The following is a 21,227-nucleotide window of genomic DNA, read 5'->3' as shown; positions in this document are numbered from 1 at the left end:
TAGAAGACAAGACAAGGATCAATGCATGCATAGCCTTTCATTTTTCCCAATTTTATGTAAATTAAAGGGCAAAAAATGAACACCATTTTATTCCATTATGCCTACTACAATCACTGGTTCATTTTCCTTGTTGCAGCTTACTTGATGCACTTGTTTTTCCTTTTTTTGGAAGTATCGCTTTCCCAAGTTTAATCACCCAGATACTCAAGTGTTAGCTGAGTATACAGAGAAGTGCACATAATTTTAGCTACTTAAAAGAGAACCAACAGGAAAATTCACTAGGCTCCAAAAGTAGTACCTGAAAAGGAAATAAATCTTTTAGCAAAAACAAATGATTTCTTTACAGTGTTCAAACAAGAAAAAAAAAGAAGAAAAATTAAGCATTCTAGTGGTCACTGCAGTAGCTGGTTTTAGATATTTTTAAAAATAAGAAAAAGTAATAAAACAACGTGAGTTAATATTGAAATGGAATCATTAAGGTTAGGCAATATCAATCCAGAGGAGCTGAACTGTGATATAAATATGAAGATGAAAAGTTTATTAATCAGAATACTTATTGTAGGGTTGATTTAACAGTTACCCAACATTTTGTGAGTTTTTTTTAGAGATGGAATTTGTCAGCCTGAAAATATGGGCTGAGAAGTCATGCTTTAGCAGTCTTGGAAGAAATCAGTGTAGTAGGTATGAAGCTCTTGGGTAAAGAATAATGTGATGAAGAAAAACTAGAAAGCCATTAATAATAGTAAATGTAGTCTTCCTAAGTCTTGCAAATAAAAAATAGTGGATAAGAGAAAATTGGATCATATGGTTTGTTTTGATTTTCAGAATGTTTGAGTAAGGCTTTTTCCAACATCATTCAGCAAACTAGCCTTATCCAGAAAAACATGGAAAACTCTGCTAAATTCTGAAGGAGGAGTGTAAATCCCAGTAAAGGCAATGGATTTTCATTAACCATCAAACACATTTTTCAGCATTTTGCTGAAACTTATGAATAAAGGGAACAAATAAAGAAATAAAGGTAGCAGTGGCACGAATCCTAAAGATAATTTCCTGATTTAGAAGGGAATGAGAGAAAATAACTCAAAGTAAATGCTTTCTCAGCTAGAAAATATACTTCTAATAGTGGTGTCCCTTTGGGATCATTAAGGGTATTGGATAAATTCAGTATACCTACTAATGATGTGTTAGAAAGGTTGAATTGTGAGATGCAGCTTTGCTGACAAAGAAAAATGCTCTAGCTTAGTCAAGATTAAGCAGGATTGTGAGAAACTCCAGAAGGAATAGCAGTGAAAATGAAATGCAACAGAACAGATATAGAAAAATTCTCAGAAGAAAGGACACTTGCAATGGAAAATACAAGTGTTTTCCAGATAATTTGTAATATATTCCAGATAATTTGGAATATATTGCAGGATGCATCAAGGTTTCAGTGTGGAGTGCAGATACACATCTCTCAGTGGAAAGTGTAAACCAGACATTTAAATCTTTTTCTTAAAAAATAAAAACCAAACCAAAAACAAAAATATTAAAGAATTGTAGTGAGAGTCAAGATCAATGTCGATGGAGAAGAATTGTATTATACTGTCATGAAATGCCAATTTCTTAACATGTTATTCTTCCTACTCTCAAAACCTTTATATTAACACATTTTAGATCTAGTCTCTTAACACTGGGTAGGTACACATAGCTTTGCGACCAAACTGTGCATAAAGTCTGGAACACAATAATAAAGTTGCCTTGGGTGAGCCAGCAAATTAATTTTGCTTATGAAGTGTAACTTATAAAGCAGTTTCGCTGAGCTGATTGAAGGATGGGTATTCACTTGAGAGATAATTGAAGAAATATTCAGAATAAAAGTATTCTCATGGCTTCATTGCTGGAAAAAAAAGAAGGTATTCAAACCTAGTTTCTGTGAGACTTAATCCTAAAAATGTGAAAGCATGAAAGATGCTTATCAATCACAAAGAGCACAGCTTGAAATGATCGCTAAGACTGAACCTGGCTACCAACTGCCTTTTATAGATGTTTCTATTTCACATTAGCTTGAGATTTTGTATAACCTTAAAGTCTTGTCTGTAACTCGCTGGTTCTCCTTGAGAACTTATGAAATCTGCAGGAGAGTATCAACCAGTATTATATCTCATGAACAGGTCAAATGAGCGTTTGACTTTCCCATACATACTTGTCACAGGACACTGATGGCTTCAGGTGTAATTGCTCCCCTCTGACCGATTCAGCTGCTGAACTGATCAATGTATTTACATTAATTTTCTTAAAGTCTGAAACTTCAAAACTCATTCCATGCTTTTTCTTTCTTCCCCCTCTGAATTAAAAATGTATAGAAGCTCACTTTTTGTCATTGCTGATAGAATTTAGGTTTTGCCTGGCTTCTCTTTATTTTCTGAAGTTTCTTTCATCTTTACACAAACCAGAAGACAAAGTGGATTTTACTCTTGATGCAAATCTGCAGTTTGAACATCACTGTTTAAAAAATGTAATCCCATTTTTTCCCAATGATAAAATTCTGCAAAGGAAGGACTATTTCAGTAAAAGTCTGACTATTTTTTTTTTTTTGTAAAATAGATTTTACACATTAACTTGTGCACATGGATGAAAATATAGAACTGACCCTAATTTGCTTTTCTCCAGATATTTTTGATAAAACAACATAAATGTTATTTTCCTCCTTTGTTTGTAAGTTCTTTCTGAGTCTGGTAAGCTTTCTACAGCTTTTGCTGGTTTTGTTGTTTTGCAGTTTGCTTGCCAATACTTACTGAAAATGATGGTAATAAACCTGACTCACTGCTGTAGCAAAATACAAGCATGGGTGATAAGAAAGTTGAGATTTTCTATGAAGGTTTCATATTAGAAGGGTTCCAATGAGTCTTCTGTGGATTTTATTTCTTTCTAAATTAAAAAAGAGTAGAGAAAGGAAGACTTACCACTTTTGTAAGCTTAAAAATATGCCTCCCAAGATCTGGTTTATTGATTAAGACAAAGAAGAACAGAAAATTGTAATGTACATTATTCTCTTAGCACTAGAATCTGCTGAGTAGGGATAAATTTCTTTTACTTCAAGGAATAGACTGATGGTTTTCATAGTGTCAGAAAGGCTTAGAGTGGCTCAGGTGCCTCAGTATCACTCAATGAAAAATTAGCATGGGATTTAGGAAAACAACAAAAAAAAAGTCTAATATTGTCCTTCACCCAAGGTGTTATGTGTGTATTTGGAAAGAAAAGGGAAAGTCTGTACCCCAGCTCTACTTGTAAGGTTCATTAAGAAGCCTGTACACTGCACACCATAAAGCCTGTACACTGCCCCAGTATGTTGAGCTAGAACAGCTCTTGAAACTTCATTCTGGCATTATTACCTCTGCTACAGCAACCTACATGCTAATTTTACCAATATGTCACAAGGCTGGCTCAGATCTAAATACCCCTGGAAGCAGTGCAGAGCTTGGCCCCTTTTACTTATTGAGTCTGATAATGTCTGTCCCAAGGAAAAGGGCATGGAAAACTTTTTTTTTTTCTCCTAATATCCCTGCAAAGAGGTCAACCACAAAGGTAGTATTTTTTCTTCCTCTTCTGTTCAGCCGGTTGTATAGTTCTCAGCATCACTGCAAAAACACATCTGCACGATATACCCTAAATAGGACTAAGCATCCTTTTTGAAAGATATTCTCTGCAGCAAGGCTTGATTGGTATCAGCCTGTAGGACAGGGGAAGCTGAACAGAGAAGTGTGTGTGTGTGTGTGTGTGTGTGTAGAGAAGGCGAATGGATTCTGCTGTGTTCTTGTCCTCAGGGTCCAGTAGAAATACTGAAAAAAATGAAGATGTCTGTCTCTGAGGGCTTTTTCCCTTTATCCATGCCACCATGCCTCACAACAGCAACCATATAGATCTGTAAATACACTTAAAGCCGTTTTGCTGATGAACACAAATGTATCAGTATTTTTGAATACTAGTACTTAGGTTTTGATGGTAATAGCTAACAATATGACGGAAATGTTCTTGAAAGGTTTTGTTTGATATCCCTTCTACATTATTACTCCATTCTGTATTCTCACTATCTGTTTTTATCCAGTGACTTAAAATTTTGAAGAGTTATTCAGATGCTTTTAAGTTGTTAATTCTATGAAAGATTTTTAGTACGTTAGCCCTTCAGAAGTGTAAATGTTTTCTATGTCAAGAACTGGAGGGATGAAGGGTGTAAAATGTTACACTTCCAAGAAAAGCGGAACTTACAGATATGCGTGTAACGATGAAAGGATTGACAGATCTGACTTCTCTCAGCCAGATCTGTTAACTTCATCTGATGTAAAAAAAAAAATCCCATCAAATGAGGACAGAAGAGAACCAATATTGGCATTTGTACATCGTTCATTTCCCAAGGTTATGAAATGTCTAATGCATCGATGTGACGTACAACAGCCAAAAGGTTTGCATTTCTTCATTTTCATAGCTTGTTACTTTTTAGCCAGGAGATATCTATACAAGATTTACCCCTTGCTGTTCTAAATCTAGAAACCTTTATAATTGTGTTTAGGCTTTTAGATAGGATTGTTCAAGCAGTAAGAGTACTGTCATACTATTCTCTGCACCTCTTATAACCATCCTAGTCCATTTCTGATGGCCTGTTTGTGCTTTTGTTCTAAATTCATGGAACAACCATGCCCAATATAGGTTTGTATTTCTCTTGTATTTTCATTTTAGTTTTTATGTATTTATAACTAAAGAAGAAATTTGGCATTTAATGGACAAATGCACACTGATTGTTGTGCTTTTGAATAGACCTTTTGCATGGTTAAGGATTGTTGAGAGCCTAGCTTTGCTTTGAATGTTGATTTTTACAAACTTGGCTGACTTCTGTAGATCTGAAGCAAAATCTTTATTCAGTCTGAGAAAAAGATGGTGCATGCTTTAGAACTTTTTTTGGTTGGTATAAAGGAATTGAGAAAGTGGAGGAGGAATGTATCTTCCTGCCATGTTAAGCAAGAAAAAATTGTTGAAAGTGTTTCTGAAATTAAAGAGTAGTCTCGAACTGACATTGTATCTTGGACTAGAATCTTGTATTAACTGTGTTTCTGGTCTCATAGTGTTATTTAACAGAGGACAGTTGTTCAGCAGCCTTAATCACATGTAATATTGCACAATTAGCAGACTGTTCAGCAAAGGCTTCAGTCTCAGCATTTTTTCATAAAATATAAAGCAGCAACACAATTTCCATTTCCTCTCATTGCATGAACTCAACAATTCATTACAAAACACACACAAAGAGATGCTTAATAGCTAAGAAATGTGTCTGATCCAGAACAATGAAATGATCTATCTCAGCTCTGTTAGGAAGACAATGTACAGACTCCTGGACTGAGAGCGGCTGTGGTCTTCCTGACAGCCTTCAGAATGAAACTGGATGAATCTCTTTTCACCTCTGCTTTCCCCACAAGCATTTTCAGGTGTTCCCTTAATTAAGATTGTAAACTGCATGAGGCAAAGATTGTTTCTCTGTAGAGACTTTGGTTGGACTCTTACATCACACGAAGTACATATAGATACTGATGGGTTTTGTTGTGCTCCTTACTGTAGTACTGATGTACATTGATTTTTATTGGAAATTCCGGTGAGGACTGAATGGTATACTTGGAAAAACAGGCCAGTCTGTTGGGCTAAACCACAGCCAACCAAACAGTTCCTCTCACTCCAAGGGTGAGAGCTGCAGAATCTGGGGAAGGGTTGATCTGGAGACAGGTCCAACACAGGTCACTTCAGACCTGCCAGTTTTGAAGCAGTAGCAGGAGATGAAATTAAATACCTTTCCATTATCTTCTTGGAATAGAGACATAACGTCATAAATTCTCAATTTCAGTGTTATGAGAAAGTTTCAGAGGTTTTGATTGCTAATGTCTTCTTTATTGCTAGACAGGGAGGCTCATTATTGTTTTCTGATTATAGAAACATGTTATAGCAAAGTTGAAAAAAAATGGGCTATGTAAGGCACATCTTGCTGAAAAAAAGGGCAACTTTATTACGATTATTACTTCTGTGCTGCTCTGGTTATAAAGGTGGGAACTTTTGTTCCTGGTCATGGGCTATAAGTGGAAGGCAACGTCTTGAACTGTGGAATGAGAAGATGGAGTGACTTGTAGGAAGGCAAGGACTCCTGAACAAGCCGTGACAGCTCTCCTAGCGCTGACTGTGACGATTTTAAAGAAAACTGCCCGTGAACTTTGCAGGGCTGGGGGCCAGTACGGAGGCAAGGGGCCGGGGGGTGCCCCCGGGGCTCTGTGCCGGCCAGGGGGGTTCAGGTGGCAGTGGGGAGAAGCCCCGATATGGGGGCTCCCCTTCCTAAGGGACCCACGGTCCCACCACAAAACCCAAATGGGAGCAAAGCTGGAAGGGGGCCGGGGGCCTCCGAGGTCCCGGCGGCTGCCGCCTTTGTGAGGGGGACCGCAGATGAAAGGGGGGGGGGGGGAGTGAGGGGGGCAAGCCGTCGTTGTGCCATTTCACACAACCCCCCCGGTTTGTCTTTTTTTCAACGTGTGTGGGAGAGGTTTCCGAGGTTTCAGGCGCAGGTGGCTGTGGCTGGAGCTGTCGGGGTGCCGCTGCACCGGCTCCGCGCTGAGCCGGCGGTGGTCGCCGTCCCCCTCAAACCACCACCACCAGACCCCCCCGAGCCCCCTCCCGCCGCCTCTGAAGGCTCGTCGGCAGGGTCCAGCTCCGAGCAGCCCGAGAAGCGGGGGTTTAGCCCGAGCTTGCGGCTCCGAGCGGAGATTACAATTAGCCTTTAAAAATGGCTGCTTGGAAGCTGTCAGCCGGGACGCGGCGGGGCCGCTAACTCCCCTCATCCCCTCACAGCCTCCCGCCTTTCATCCCCGCGGGGGTAACAACGGAGGGGGGGATGTCTCAGAGCCCCCTGATCCTTCGCCAGCCGCCTCCCCCCGGTGCGGGGCTGCCGTAGCGGCCCCGGGGCCCGGCCGTCCTCGCTGAGTGGCGGGAGGACGGCGGCGGCCCCCGCCTCCCCGCGCTCCTCCTCGCCGCTGCCTGCGTGTGTGCCGCGGGCGGCGGGGCTACAAAGGAGAAGGGGGAGGCCGGGACTGTATGGTGGAGGGTGGTGTGTGTGTGTGTCTGTGGGAGAGAGGGGGGAGACGCGTCTGGCGAGGAGAAAGCCCAAGGTCAAGAGGCAGTTCTCCTCCATGGAAGAAGACGGCAGCGATGAGCCGTGAGGAGGACGAAGAGGAGAAGGGGCGGATGGCTGAGGGCTGCCGGGCTTCCCCGAGGGAGTGAGGAGACAGCGCCGAAGGGGCCGGAGGAGACGGCGCCGGGGTCGGGAGGAGGGAGGAGAGGAAGGCCAGGAGGAAGCGGGGGGTTTGAATCTCCCTGCCCGGATCGTTTCTCTCTCAGGGGAAGCTCCTGACGCGGCGCTGACCCTGCTGCCAGTTCTCCGCGCCTCGGTCCATGGCCCCCGCGGCGAGGATGGAGCCGGGCGGCGCCCTGAGGAGAGCAGGGGCTGCCCCCGCGCCCCCCGGAGCCGGGAGCCCTTTCCCCTCCGCCTGCTGCGGCTGCTTCTCCTCGCTCCTGGATGTGAACAGCTGGCTGCTCTTCTACGCCTTCTTGTACCTGGCCCTCTACGCCCAGGTGTCCCAGTCCAAGTCCTGCGACAAAATCTCCTGCTTCTCGGGTCATTGTGTCAACTCCACCTGCGTCTGTGACCAGGGCTGGGTGGGAGACCAGTGCCAACACTGCCAGGGCAGGTTCAAGTAAGTCTCTGCGTATTACCGGTCTCTTTCCCTCCTTTCAAGACCAGTGCTAGCTCTTTTCTTGCTGTTTTCACCTGCCTGTGTTTTCCCGTTGTTATCCCCCCCACACACCCCGTGTGTCTGCTGTGATTTTGTTTCTGCCCGGTGGAAGCGTGTGACAGAAGTTAGGGATGAAATAGGCCCCTCCACCTCAAGCTCCCTTCCTCGAAGGATACAGGACACAGTCCTCGGGTGGAAAACTGTACCTGGCGGTGTGCGGCTGGAAATAGGCTGCTCTGTGCCGGGGGAACCGACACGAGGAGAAATCGGCCTGGAGCTGTGTCGCTGCTGTCCCTTCTGGAAGTGTCATGGAAATGACATGGGTACTTCATAAGGCTGCCCAGCGAGCAAAAATTTCTGGTGGATGTGAACAACTTTTATCCTTCTGGAAAGTGACAGTCATTTGCTCATTTTAGTCTTGTTCCCTTTTCTTGCACGTGTTTTACCTAAGTTTGGGCACATTCAGGGTGACATAAATGTAACTGTTACTGAAATGTACATCACAAGTGATGAGGTTTGCAGGAGAGGCAGTGGTATGAATGTAAAACATCTTTGCCAAGGAGTGAGTGGTTAGTGATGCTGGAGCTACCCTCTCATTCTTAAAAGTGGATGTGATACCGAGTCATTGATCAGCGAGACAAAACTGTACACTGACACTTGCTTTTCCCTATGTAGTTGAAGAGAAGACTTAATTTATAGGGCTGTCACTTCCCCCCGCCCCCTTTGGTATCAGGGTAAAGACTGGCAGTGAAAAATGCTGTTGCAGCTAACAGTTCGCTGTTATTTCGCTATATAACCTTGGACAGGACATCTCATTTTATTCCCTTGCAAAACACCACTTAAAAGCAGGAAAAGCAGGAACTCCGTTTATTAAGTATATTGACGTCTACAGCTGGAAACTGTCCTAATATTTAGCTAAAACAGTATATTGGTGAGGCTGTATCTTACAGAATTCAAATTCTGTCTTTGGAAAGTACTTTAACAGGTTACAGTTACCTATTTTAAAACATGTTTCTGAGGACTAAAATCAAGCTATATAACTTCCATGTCTTTTAAGTGTTTAATCTGTGTATTTAATCACTCATTCCTAAATAAAGGTAAACCAAGTAACATGTTAGCTTGGGAAGTTGAGGAGTAGCTGGCATGCAGACATGTTAGCTGAAACAACGCACATGCTGCAGAGAGAAGCAATTCACTGATACCATTTGGTGCGTTTCTCTGTCAGGGAGACTGTAACTGAGTCATAAAGGAAATAGAAGGCAATTATATATATCCTATCTGCATATGAACTTGGTGATAATCTTTTAAAGTTGGTCATCAGCTACCTGCAAGTGTTGATGGCACGGGCTGGCCTGTGCCCTGGCACAGCGGGCGAATGCCGTGGGGATTGCGTGGGGAGGGAGGCCCAGGTGATTCTTCTTTGTGTGTGCTGGGCAGCAGCAGGCGGGCTAGCAGAGCATTTCCGTGCTGTAAAGAGATTACTGGTAGCCTTTATCTCGACACCAAGCACAACAGACCCTAACGCTGCAAGGGCTGAAGCAAATTTTCATCTCTTAAATTTCAAAGCTTTTTGTTAGTGTATGCTCTGAATGGTTCCTGGAGCCTTTAGCAAGCCATTAAAGGTATATCCTTGGTTACTTGTTAAAACGTTTATGTTTCTTTACATTGTTTGTATTTTTGAGTGAACTTAATGAGTGGAGGAGGCATGGTGGTTGCATTTTCTTAGCTCACTTCTGGTGGAAAGTTAATAATCCATCCCCACCTAGAGGAAGTTCTGCCGGAGTGTTGAAGGGGCACCTCTTCTGCGCTCAGCTAATGCAGGGTTAGTTGGTGTGCCTTTAGGAGTTTTGGAGAAATCAGAATAGATTTCTCGACTCTTCTGTATTCTTTCATGATTATTTTTAGAAATGCCAGTGATGCTTGCATTCAGATTTTTGTCAGAGAAGAGAGCTTTTTCTGTCACGTTGGAAGCCTGTTTCTTGCTAAGGACACTTTCAATACCAGTATCTTTGATAGCTCATCTTTAATCTTATAAGCAAAATATACTCTGCCATGAAAAATAAGCATTCTGAGTTCTAATGCTTTCCAAGCCCTATGAGCTGGGGATGGTATGAAATATGTTAATGTTTGCCGTGATGCCAGCAGCAACTCAGAGTGGCTGTGTTTTGAATCTTGAAAATTCAGAAGGGTGTCGAATGGTTGATGAGCCAAGTCTCCGTGTTTACGGAAGAGTTGGAAAATGAATGTTAGTCTACCTTATGGCCAGACGATTGAAGAGCTTTCTGACTACTGTAGTTATTGGTAGCCTAACTTATTATCATGGAACTTTCGTATATTGTTTCCCTTTGTCTGTGAAGGGCGAATATCTGCTTTATGCTCAAGTAGCCATGGCTGGATTTTTGCAGCTGTAGGACTCTTACTTCACCAATTATGTAGGATGTGCATCACCTCGGAGCAGTTGCTTCTTGCAGGAAGAATTATTATGAAGAGTTCTTCAGAATAACAGAAAGGTTGAAAAGTAGGTTTGGCTATTGTAGCTACATTAAGCATTATGTATTGTAGGTATGATGCATACCAATGTTAATAGAACATTGTGTATTCTAAATATTTATATTATTTCATACTTTCAGCAGTTTGAAGTTCCTGGGTGTGCTTATATTACGCAAAATTAAAAATGAATTTTTAGTGACCTAAATTGGACAGAGTAAAGCCTGTTTTCTGACACTAGATCAACTGAGGAGAAAAAATTTTTAAGGGCAAGCTTAAACATAGCAAAATAACTGGGTCTTTATTCTTCTTCATATAAATCAAATGTGGTTATTTTTCCTCTTCTGGGAATGAGTGACTTGCATTAGCAAACATGAGGAACATTACCATAAGAGAAATACTCTACCTAGGGGCAGCTTGGGACCATTAATTCTTTTGTGACAGATATGTAGCATTTTTGCTTTTCCTTTTATTTCTTTTCTAGACTGAGAAATAACAGCATAGTAGAGAGACATCAAAAATAATTGATCAATCTTAGTAAGCAGGTGTCAAAATTAATTGACAATACTACAGTAACCTTGCATTTCCCCTGTAGAACTACTAAGTAGAATACTTTGCAAATGGATGAAAGAAGGGTGGATGGAGGAAAAATGAGTGAAAAGACTTTCCAGCACTATTTTATTACTTTTATGTATCAACTCTTGCATTTATTCCTTATATTGTGAAGTTTGTGATATGTTGTTGTATATATAATCAGACTAGTGGTGGTGTTCTCGCTGTGTCGCATTCACCCCTCAGGAGGGGCTGGGCATCGTCTCTGCTTGGTGGTCAGTTACTCTCTGGTCAAAAGGGCTGTCTGAATGCAATGCTGCCTTATTTCCTTTTGTTTAAAACACTTTTTTCCTTGTGTTCTGACATTATTTTTTTTTTGTACCAAAATTAAAAGGGAAATTTAAATATAAAAAGCAAGAGAAAGGAATTCTGTTTGCTTGCTTACTGGAGACAGGTGAAAGACAAGAAAGCCAAAGGGGAGCAGGGTCTGTTTTTATAGCAAGGAGCCTCAAACAGCTCTGTTCTCAAGATGTTAAGAAAAACACAAGCATAAAAACACAACGTTGAGTTTTGTTTTCACCTGGTCATTTTATTGTACTGCATTTACATTTTTTTAAAAGCAGTAATATTCTTTAGAAGTTCTTGTGACTAAACATGGCTGTCCCCCAATACTGTAGTCTTAATATTACTTGAATTTTTCCTACATCATTATGAAAGCAAAAATCCTTTCTATGGTATACTTACGGTATACATATGGTATATGGTATAATATATATATACTTACGGTGTACATATGGTATATGGTATAATTCTTTGAATTATAAATAAATAAATAAATTATAAATAAATAAATGAATGGCACTTCAAGGCCTGGATTGGGAAACACTTCTCTCTTTGGATCTGATCATGTTCTAAGGAATATTGGAAGTGACTGCTAGGTTCATGCATGAAAAAAAACACCACCACCACCAAAAAAAAACCACAACAAAACCCCAAACCTGCAGGTAGGTTGCTAACAGTTCCACTGTATAAACATTTTCAGTATTGTGCCCATTTATTTAAAACAAATAAACAAACCCTAAAGCAAACAAACAAACAAAAGACTCAAGTATGTTAATCCCAAGCCAATGTTCGGTAGCTGCTTTCTTCTGAAATGAAATTGCCAGCAGTTGTCAGATCCACCAGAACAGAATTACCATGCTCTGTAGTACTTGGCAGCTGCAGCTCTGATGTTGCAGATGCTAATGGCTTTCCATATTGCAGTCAATCCAGACTTTAGATCATAGTCACTTTCTGATCTTTCTGTTGCTGTTTTCCCTCCACCACCTTCCTGAGCGAGGTACAAATTTTTTGGATGCCTGAGTGAGAGATTCTGCTTTGCCAGTGGGCAGTGGTGATGTACTAATGCTTTAATCTCACTCTGCTTTGTTTGAAGACTGTTTGTCAGACTTGTTGAACTTGTCATCTACGTGTGACTTCTGTGCCTCCATAGGCTGCTGTGGGCAGTGCAAGGCAGTGCCCAGCCTCCTGCCTAGCAGAGGATGTGGTCGTTCCTGGCCATGGGTGATGCTTACACCCCTCCCTTCCTGCAGAACGGGTGTTAGTGCTGGGCAGTGCAAACCTGTTGCTGGCTGCTCCTCTCTCCCATTTCACCTTGCTGCAGAGAATGTGTCAGCTCTTCCCCTTGGTCTGTAAGGCACTTAACAGCCACAGTTTAAAAAGGATAATTGGAAAAGTACAAACACTTTTTTAAAAACAGAAGCATTTTGTTGTCTTTGAAAACTGCCAGTTATTGGGAACAGCTCCTGTAGATTCTCTTCAGTGGTGTGGGGAGGCAAAACCCCAGAAAGTCAGCTGTGCCTCGGTTCCGGGAGTCTCAAGTGTTATTGATTAGCAGGCAGCCCAGGTGCGTTATGGCCAGAGTGACCTGGAGAACAGCTGACAGACAATGGAGAGTTTGGGCCTGAAGCCAGGTCAGGAAGCTCTCTGATGAGGTAGGAATTGGTGTCTAGCAGCTACATGTTCAAGTGTTCCATACCATTTCAGACCAAATAAGCTCTAGCCTATCTAATTAAGTTTTATTAAGTTATAATTTTATGTGCAGCACATGGCTTTCTGACCTTGCTACAGTGAAATTGGGAGAAACTAAATGACTGCAGCTGCTACTTGGAGGGATGGTAAGGAAAATACTTCTATTGTACAGACAGCTCCATCTCTTCTAGTAAGCTGTATCTGCAGCTGAAACGTTTGCTGAAAACTTGGCCTTGATTATCTTTTGCTGAGGGATAGGCTTTTGCTACAGGTATGGGAAGGTATGTAAGTACTAGGTTGAGCTCAAGTGATTTATCTTAACAGAAGTAAGAAGATGACCTTTGCATGTTGAGCCCTGGTCATAAATTAGTGAAAAATCTGAGCATGTTCCTAGTTGTCTCCTGTAATTAGCAGGGCTTTGATGTTCCTGCATGCTTCCTCTGCACTGCCTCATGGGCATGTGGTGACATTGTCGCAGGCAAAAGTCTGGCAGCAGGGTAATGCAACAGTTTCTTCTGCTCAGAGAACAGTAAATGGCTGGTTAAAGAACAACATCCTGCCAAACTGCATCTTAACAGCAGGAGGAATAGAAGATCATCAGTTCTGGGGAAAAATAACCCTGATCTTTTGTATAGATTTTTTTGTTGTTGTTATTTTCCCAAAGAAATAAAAATGCATTTTTTAACTCAGTACCATACTGCCTTGCCAGTTATGGGCCAATTTGTCCCTTCTGCTTCCATGCAGAGGTAGAAAGTTCTTCCTGTTAATCCCTTTCTTGAGATGTTGCAGGGTCTGTGTTAGGAGCAGTGCTCCTTCCTTTCTCTCTTTTCCTACTGATCCCTTAAAATGACTTTCTTGTAGTTCAGTGCATGTTTTGCAAAAGGAGACAGCAATTGGGAAGGAGGAAGCTGGGTTAACGCAGCACTGCATCTATGGGCATTGGGCAATAAGGATAACACAACTTTGCACTTCCTAATGTATTCCTAGGCTTTTCTCTTACTCGGTGGGCTCTGGAGTGGCTGAGAGTGCAGTTCTGGCTGTGAGGTTTCATGGGAATTCTTTTGTTGGAAAGCCAGGTAGTCAGGGGTTTGTTTTTGCTGTGTTTGTTCACTGGGGATGCCTGTTCATTGTGGATAAGACCACAACGCTTTTCTCTGATGCTGCAATATTAGAAAAGCTCTTTGAACTGTTTCTTGTGTGTGTTTTGTTGTATGTGTTTGTTTTACATTTTTAATACTCTTTTTTTTTTTTTTTTTGTGTTGGAGTGAGACAGTGTCACTAAAAGGCAAACTGTTGTTTCAGGAGTAGATGTAGGATGGAAACAGAACAGTATTCTGCCTTGGTAATGCTTTTCTGGGCAGTCTGTATTTGCAATTGTATTTCAGGAGCTTTTAAAGCCATGGAAAAAAAATGTTTTTTCTCCTTAGTAGAGATACTTTGCAATTACATATGTAAAATCACAGGAGGAAGCAAAATGGAATATTTTCAGATTTTTTTTTTTTTTTTTTTTTTTTTACAACACCAGACCTAGGTGGTAAACTTAAATTAACAATGGAAGCGCTTCTTTCTTCCTACAATCCATAATGAAACTGTAGAGCTTATTGCCACAGGATGTGGACAGATGTATAAAGCAAGTATGAGCAAGGCTCATCATGACTGAAGCCATGCTGTTGAAGTTCCAGGTTCAGTATTGATCCTGGTGGTTGTTAGAAGATAGGAGGACCACTGTACTTGTTGATGTAATTTTCTAATTTCAGCCTTAACTAAACTTTATATGTATGACATTGAGTTTGCCTTTCCTGTTTGGGTGGCTGTACAAAAGAGTGTGTATGTTCACTGCTATAAAGTGTGCAGTCTCTGGGATGATGTGCAGCTGAAGGCCAGAGTCCTGTGTCCTGTTCCTATTGACAGTGTGAACTTAATGTAGAGTTGTTTTGTTCCATAAATCTGATTTAATTAGATTCAATTCTGCTTACCTGTAAGTGCATTCTATGACCTTATGTACATTTCTTCTTTGCTCAACAGAATGTTTATTCTGATAGTTTTATTTATTTATATTGACTTACGAAAGAAATGAAGCTTTTAATACTATTCAGTGCATCTGCCCCTACCTTTGAACTTGTTGGTCAGTCACAGTTTTCTTGGTGATTGGCACTGGAACAGAAGGCAAAGACTGTCTTTTTTTCATTTGGTAATGCACAAGTATCTGTTGTCATATGTAATGATGCAGACTGTGCCAGGTAGGTGAGCACCTTTGAGAACATCCCCTTTAATCTTCTTTGCCCAGTCCTAGGTATCTAGTTGTTACGAAGGAAGACCGAGCATATTGATCGATTCGATTAGTGAACCTCCGGAGGCAAGGTTCTTACTGCACTTCTATATTACCTCCTGCATGTTCTCCTTAATTTTTCGAGCTCCTATACAAGATTCAAGCTTCTTCAAAGACAAAACAATTTCCATGTACAAGAACCTTCACAACTTGAATGTGAAAGGGTGTCAAATTTTCTTATTCCAGGTGAAGTCGTTGTTTTAATCTAAAAGGCTGAATTCTGCTGTCTGCAGAACTTGTACAAGCGAAGTGTCCTTATATTGCAGATTGTAAGCAGAAATAATAAAGTTGTTTAAGAAATGAACTGTATTAAAAAGCTACCATTTTACGTTTAGCTGCAGCCACTTCATCCTTCCCTCTTCTCCTTGGCTGAATCTTTCTGCTTCTTGTCTAAGCATCAGTCTTCCTGCTGAGAGTTGAAAAGTACCAGCAGGGACACCTCTCCCCACTGCCCAAGGGAGGTAGCACGATGGGAAAAGGAAACTGTCCCTTTTAGAAATGGTACAGATTTCTTTTGCTTTAATTTTATATTGGACAGCGTCCCCATTAAACTGGCACAACTTCTGTTATATGTGGTGAAATCCTGAGTCAGCCTATCAGTTGCAAAACTGCCTTGGTTGTCAGCATGACCTGTATCTGATTCAAGACATGCGCATAATTAGTCTTACCAAAGTCAGTGAATTGTGTGTACGAATTAATACCTTTGAAATGCCTTTTTATAAGCCAATGTGTGAATGTCTATGTAATTAAACTATTGGGAATATTATGATTTTATCTTTGTAAAATATGGTCGCTGTTTTGTTTAAATTTTTATTTTAGTCGTGATGCTCTGCCAAATATTTCTTCCAATGTGAATTATTCTCTGCATGTATTAAAATTTTTAAATACATTGATAGTTCATGTGTTAAGGAGATTTTGAATTTGTAAGGAATGCATTTTTATTCAAATCATGTTTTAGAAAGTGGAAGCATACGCCATACAAGTGTACTGAACTTCTCTTAGAAGCTAAACCATCTGCACTGAGAGGTGTTTTTTTTGAAGGAAATATCCTTCTGGAGGGAAAAAAAAAAAAAGAAGTTTTCTATTAGGGTGTGTTTTTTGTTGTTGTTCAGTACTTCATATATGTTAATGTTTTCTGTGGGTTTTCGTAGACAACATCAGAAACAAGCGCTCTGATTACCTGCTCTGGCAGCTTGCTTTACGTAGGCTGTAGAGTAACTCTTAGTTCCTGTTTGAGCAGAACATATGCTTTAGAAAAGCATCTGATTATGTCTGAAAACACTTCCAGTGATTGAAAGCCCATTACAGACCTCTCAAAACTCTTCCACTGCTTGATATTCCTCACCGTTTTCTATAACCAGCAAACCCAAATGCATAATCCCCCTAAATCCAGGAAACCCACCCTACCTATTCTGTGTGATGCTTGACTGTGGGGCTGCACGTGTGTGTTGTGCTGGGGATGGAGCTACGGTCTCATAAAAACACCGCTCCTCCCCTGAGCAATAGGAAACTGCCGATGTGCCAAGTCCATCCCTGTGTACAAGCCTGCGACCGTCCACAGATTTGGATTTACCAAGTTACCAAGGGGCTTGTGGATGCTGGAGCCTGGTTTGTCTGCAGGCTGAGCAGTTCAGTGCTTGGCCCAATGATGGTGGGAAAGGGGCTGATGATCCTACCAGCCCCAGAGCCTGCTTGCCATTGCTAGGGATGTGTGAAAAGCTCAGCTGCATTGCACGGACACAAAGGTTGTCTGCAAATAATATGTAAATGCCTGTACAAGTTATCGCATTTAATATTTTTAATTTCATTTGGCAAATGCATAGTCTCATGCTGTGCACCCCATACTTCCTCTGACCAAAAAGACACAATGGATATAGTTTTGGATGGCACATTACTGCAATTCATATAATCTGTTTTAAAAAGAGTATGAGTAGTTTGTGAGATGCCAGTCTGTCACGCTGCACTAGAAATTAATTTATGTGTATCAAAATGTGGGCAGAAGAGGTAACGAGATGCTACAGGAATACCTTGGGATATTCTTCCATGTATGAACTGAAGTGCTGGTGAAAAAAGCTTTGTTTAAAACACTGCTATGTAGACAATAGAAAAAAATGCATTGGAAAACTCGTGCAGTATTGAAGAACATCTCTCTGCCAGTGTCCGCGGAGATTCTAAGGAGCTGCACAGTCTGGTCTTGGAAAGCATGCTGTGAAGTTTACGTAAGGAGGAACGAAACATGGTGATAGCTGAAAGCCTGGGCACTCCAGTGAGCTGTAGCAGCTACCAGTCGTAAAGGGACAGCAGTAAGCTGTTATCTGAGTGCACGTTTTCATGTGAGGAGGGTGAGCTGTGGGAATTTTCCACCTAGCATTTTCAGCTGCCCTATATATTATTAAAAGCCTGCTGAGGGAACATCAGGGCTGTGCTGATGTCGGAGCCCTGGGTGGTTGCGGTGCCACAAGAGGCATCAGACCTGAGCCCAGCACTGGCTGTTGCTCTGTGTCCCTTCACCAGTTGTGAGAACCACCTTTGGCTCCCAAGATTCCTGCAGGCAGAAAAACCTCAAGCTTTTAGACCTCTGGAAAGTAATTTAGCCACCAGCACTATAGAATATTCTAGGGTAAACATCTTAACTATTTGTTAAAGCAACAGCATTTTGCAGAAGATAAATGTGTTATAACATCTCTCCCAAAATGTAGAGCTTATGTCACTTGTCTGGAAGAAGTGGATTCCAGGATCTGTTCCAACTGATGTTTTAGTTTGTGTAGCTGTGGATGGTAACCTGCTGCTACCCTTGTGTGATGGCGAAATATCTAGTTTGGTGACCCTAATAATGTTTATGAGCAAGCTGACTGTAGAGCATTTCCAAATTTTAAGCAGCATGTGCCAGAAAATCATGATTTGGGTAGGGAATTGTGAAGCCAGGGTATTCTAGAATTACCTGGCAACTGAACAAGTACTGAATTACTTAAGGCTTGGATACAGACACCTAAAATGACACTCAGCGTTGAAATCTTCTTAGGGATTTAGTCCGTAATTTCTGTGCTTCATTGTCTCATCTATAAAAAGGAACTAACACTCCCTGTAAGATTAAATATATGAGGTGATCCATGACTGCAATGATGAGGCCACCTAATGAGCTAGGTACTATTTGAGGGAATTGAGAATGCATTTCTTCCTAGAGTGTGATATGTACTATGGCATGAAGTGCTGCTGTCCAAGTGGTGCTGTGTATCTGAAATATGTGTAAAATAGCTTTCTCATTAGGTCAGATGGACCTAAACCTAACTTGGAAGCAGTGTGTGTTATTGCAGAATACTTGAAGAGTAAAGTCTTTTCTTATTCAAGAGAATCCTTGGAAAAACAGTTTGTACCTTGTCTGAATCGCTGGTATTATTTTACTGAAGTTGGTAACAGCCCAAAAGCCTTAACTCCCAACCTCGAATTAAAAGCTAATAGCAAAATATTGTGAAATACAATCATATGCAGTACTATTTAACAGCTATTTTGAAGTTACTGCTCGGCTTGTATGCATAAAATGACATCTATTAGACGTTAAATTCCTGTATCAGCATCAAAGAACCATGCATTTCCAGTTTGCAGGATGTTTGCATTACGCTATTCCAGGATCACAAGTCTGGATCCACAGTCCTTAATTAAATGTAGATTTTTATTGCAGACGTACTTTTATGTATAGATGTTTGTTCTCGCGTTGTTGAATTTTCAGCTTGCTCCCTTTTACTTTGAAGGCTAATAATTTGCCTTCAGTGATGAAGTGGATAACGTTGTCATGGAACTCCTGGGATGCAGGAGACTGGACTGACGAACAATCAGAAGTATCACAAAAGGACCAGGTGCTGCAGTGAAATGTGAGCAGCAGCGATGTTGGTCAAAAGCCTGGCAGGAGAGCTGGGGCTTGTAAAATTTTGGATTATGCTAGTGAGCTTCAGGGAAACTTTCTATTCAAGGTGTAAGTAAAACGAAGGTACCATGGAACAAGAAGACAAACATGCATCATCGATGTTGTTTTTAACTCACTCGGTGAGAGGGAGAAATTAACCAGAAAAAATATCCTGCTAGCCATGTGGTAGTTGAAAGTATGCTCCTGCTTGTAATGGATAGCAGTGGTGAGTTAAACTCATTCATCTTCGTTTTCTTGCTACGTATCTCTTCTTTCAAAACCTGGGAGAACTTTGATACACTCTGACTTTTTATATGAAGGAAGATGTGATAATTCCAGCTTTACTACGAAAACCGAAATGCTGAATAATTCAACTGTAGGGTAAATTACATGTTTAACTGTTCTTTCCTGAGTCTATGCAGTGTATGTGAGAGAATGTACTTCTCAGAGAGGGAGAAAAGAAGAAAGTCGAAAGAAATGGAGAGTAACTCCCATTAGTGATTTATGTTTATTTGCAAACACAGCTTGGAGAATATACTTGATAATCAAATGTACATATGGTATATGCAAGATATACCAAAGCAGCGTAGGGAAGAGGGGAATGAACTCGATTTCATAGGAAGAGTCATAGAGTTGCTCTAAGTGAATTAAGCTGCATGCTTTTGTAGTTCTCTCGTATCAGTAAATCTGTTGTGTTAGCTTCCAAAGTCAACTGAGGCTCATCCAGAGGATAACTTAAGACACTGGACAGGAGCTGGAAGGTGCTCCTGAAAAATGAAAATACAGGAACAGACTGCTGGTTTTGAAAAAACAAATTTGCACTTGTGTGCGCAGATGTAATAATATTAAGACAGCTGTGTTAAAAATGTTTTTGCAGATGTTTTCTAAAACCTTATGCTGATACACGTATTAAATCTAGAACATCTATATTTAGAACTTTGTTTTTATTGGTGTTTTCAATCGTGTAGCACTCTGCAGGAATGATCTGTGAGCTAGTATGATACAGTTTTTCTAGAGCTTCATTTCTGAATTGCTTATAGTAGTGTATTTTTCAGGGAGCGGGGTGGGGAACTCAAGCCCTATGTGCATTCAAGGAAGTACTTAGACCCAACACATCGCTGTCTTTCTTTGCATCTTGAATGAAGCACTAAGTAGCTGGTCACCAGAATGGCCTTGAGGAAAAGGCACTTTTTTTTTCCAGCTGTTTGGCACATGGGAAACCTCAGGTTGTGTAATTGTATGAGGTTACCTAATGAACAAGTGACAGAACTGAAATGAAAGCTTGGGAGTTTATACAAGTTTTTTTTTGTGATCATTTCCCAGTCCTCATTCTAGGAAAACTGGACTGTTTTCTAATAGCACAGTACTTTGCTGCAGGTACGCAATGTGGAGTGCTTTGTTTTCTTGGAGGCCTTTACTGTTGAACATTGTCAGATGTAGGAGATGATATGAAGCTTCTCATTCAGGTATAGATCCACAGCCGAGAAGTTTTGTTAACAGTATTTTTTGACTGACTGTTCCAAAAGGATACCCGATGCCTTTCAGTGCCTGGGCCTGGGCCTCTGTTGGTGCCAGGATAAATGCTGGTGTGGCCTGGAGGTTGGTGAAAATAATTGAGAGAATTGACCGTGAAAGGTGTTCTCCAGTCAGATGAACCAGGACATCAAATCTGGGCTGAATTTCTGGTTGGTCTGTCCTCTATTTTTTTTCTTTTAAATTATTTTTTTGTGTCTGTGTGTGTGGAGGGACAAGCAAGCCACAGTTTAATGTGTTAATGTAACAGTTCACAAAGCTGTTCATTACCAGGATAATTGCTGAGTTTATTTTCAGTTTTATCTGCATCATTAAGGTGCACTTACTGCTTTTGGGGTTTGTACATGTTCAGAAGTCTGTTCAGGAACATAAAAACTCTGCCGTGATGGGCAGCTGAAAGGAAGCAGAATATTCCTTTGAAGTTAGACTGAGGCTTTCTGGTGTTGATTGGCTGCATTGTAAAGTAGCAGTTGGGCTTTGAAAGCAGAACCGGTGTACATTAGATTGCTTCAGAATGATGGAGGCTTGCAGTGTTTTACTGTTTTTTTTTTTCCCGTGTTTTTGATAATTTTAAGGTCACACACAGTAAGGATTTTTA

At 41.0% G+C, this 21,227-nt stretch overlaps 1 protein-coding gene across 4 annotated transcripts in view; it reads left to right on the top strand.

Moving 5' to 3' along the window:
- The first annotated feature begins 7,036 nt into the window (after positions 1-7,036).
- ATRNL1 (attractin like 1) overlaps positions 7,037-21,227 on the top strand; it is a 492,744-nt gene continuing 478,553 nt past the window's right edge. For 2 of the 4 annotated variants that reach the window (XM_035547698.2, XM_035547699.2), the window contains exon 1: positions 7,072-7,757. In XM_035547698.2, the coding sequence (XP_035403591.1) occupies positions 7,456-7,757 (302 nt within the window). In that variant the 5' untranslated portion in view covers positions 7,072-7,455. Of the gene's footprint in view, positions 7,758-21,227 lie in introns of all 4 variants that reach the window. The other 2 variants (XM_035547701.2, XM_035547702.2) reach the window with 2 other exon arrangements.

Source organism: Cygnus atratus, chromosome 7 (assembly GCF_013377495.2).
Source record: "Cygnus atratus isolate AKBS03 ecotype Queensland, Australia chromosome 7, CAtr_DNAZoo_HiC_assembly, whole genome shotgun sequence".
In the NCBI taxonomy this organism is placed as follows: domain Eukaryota; kingdom Metazoa; phylum Chordata; class Aves; order Anseriformes; family Anatidae; genus Cygnus; species Cygnus atratus.
Note: the sequence above shows the minus strand (reverse complement) of the source record. Positions and strands in the feature narration are given on the sequence as shown.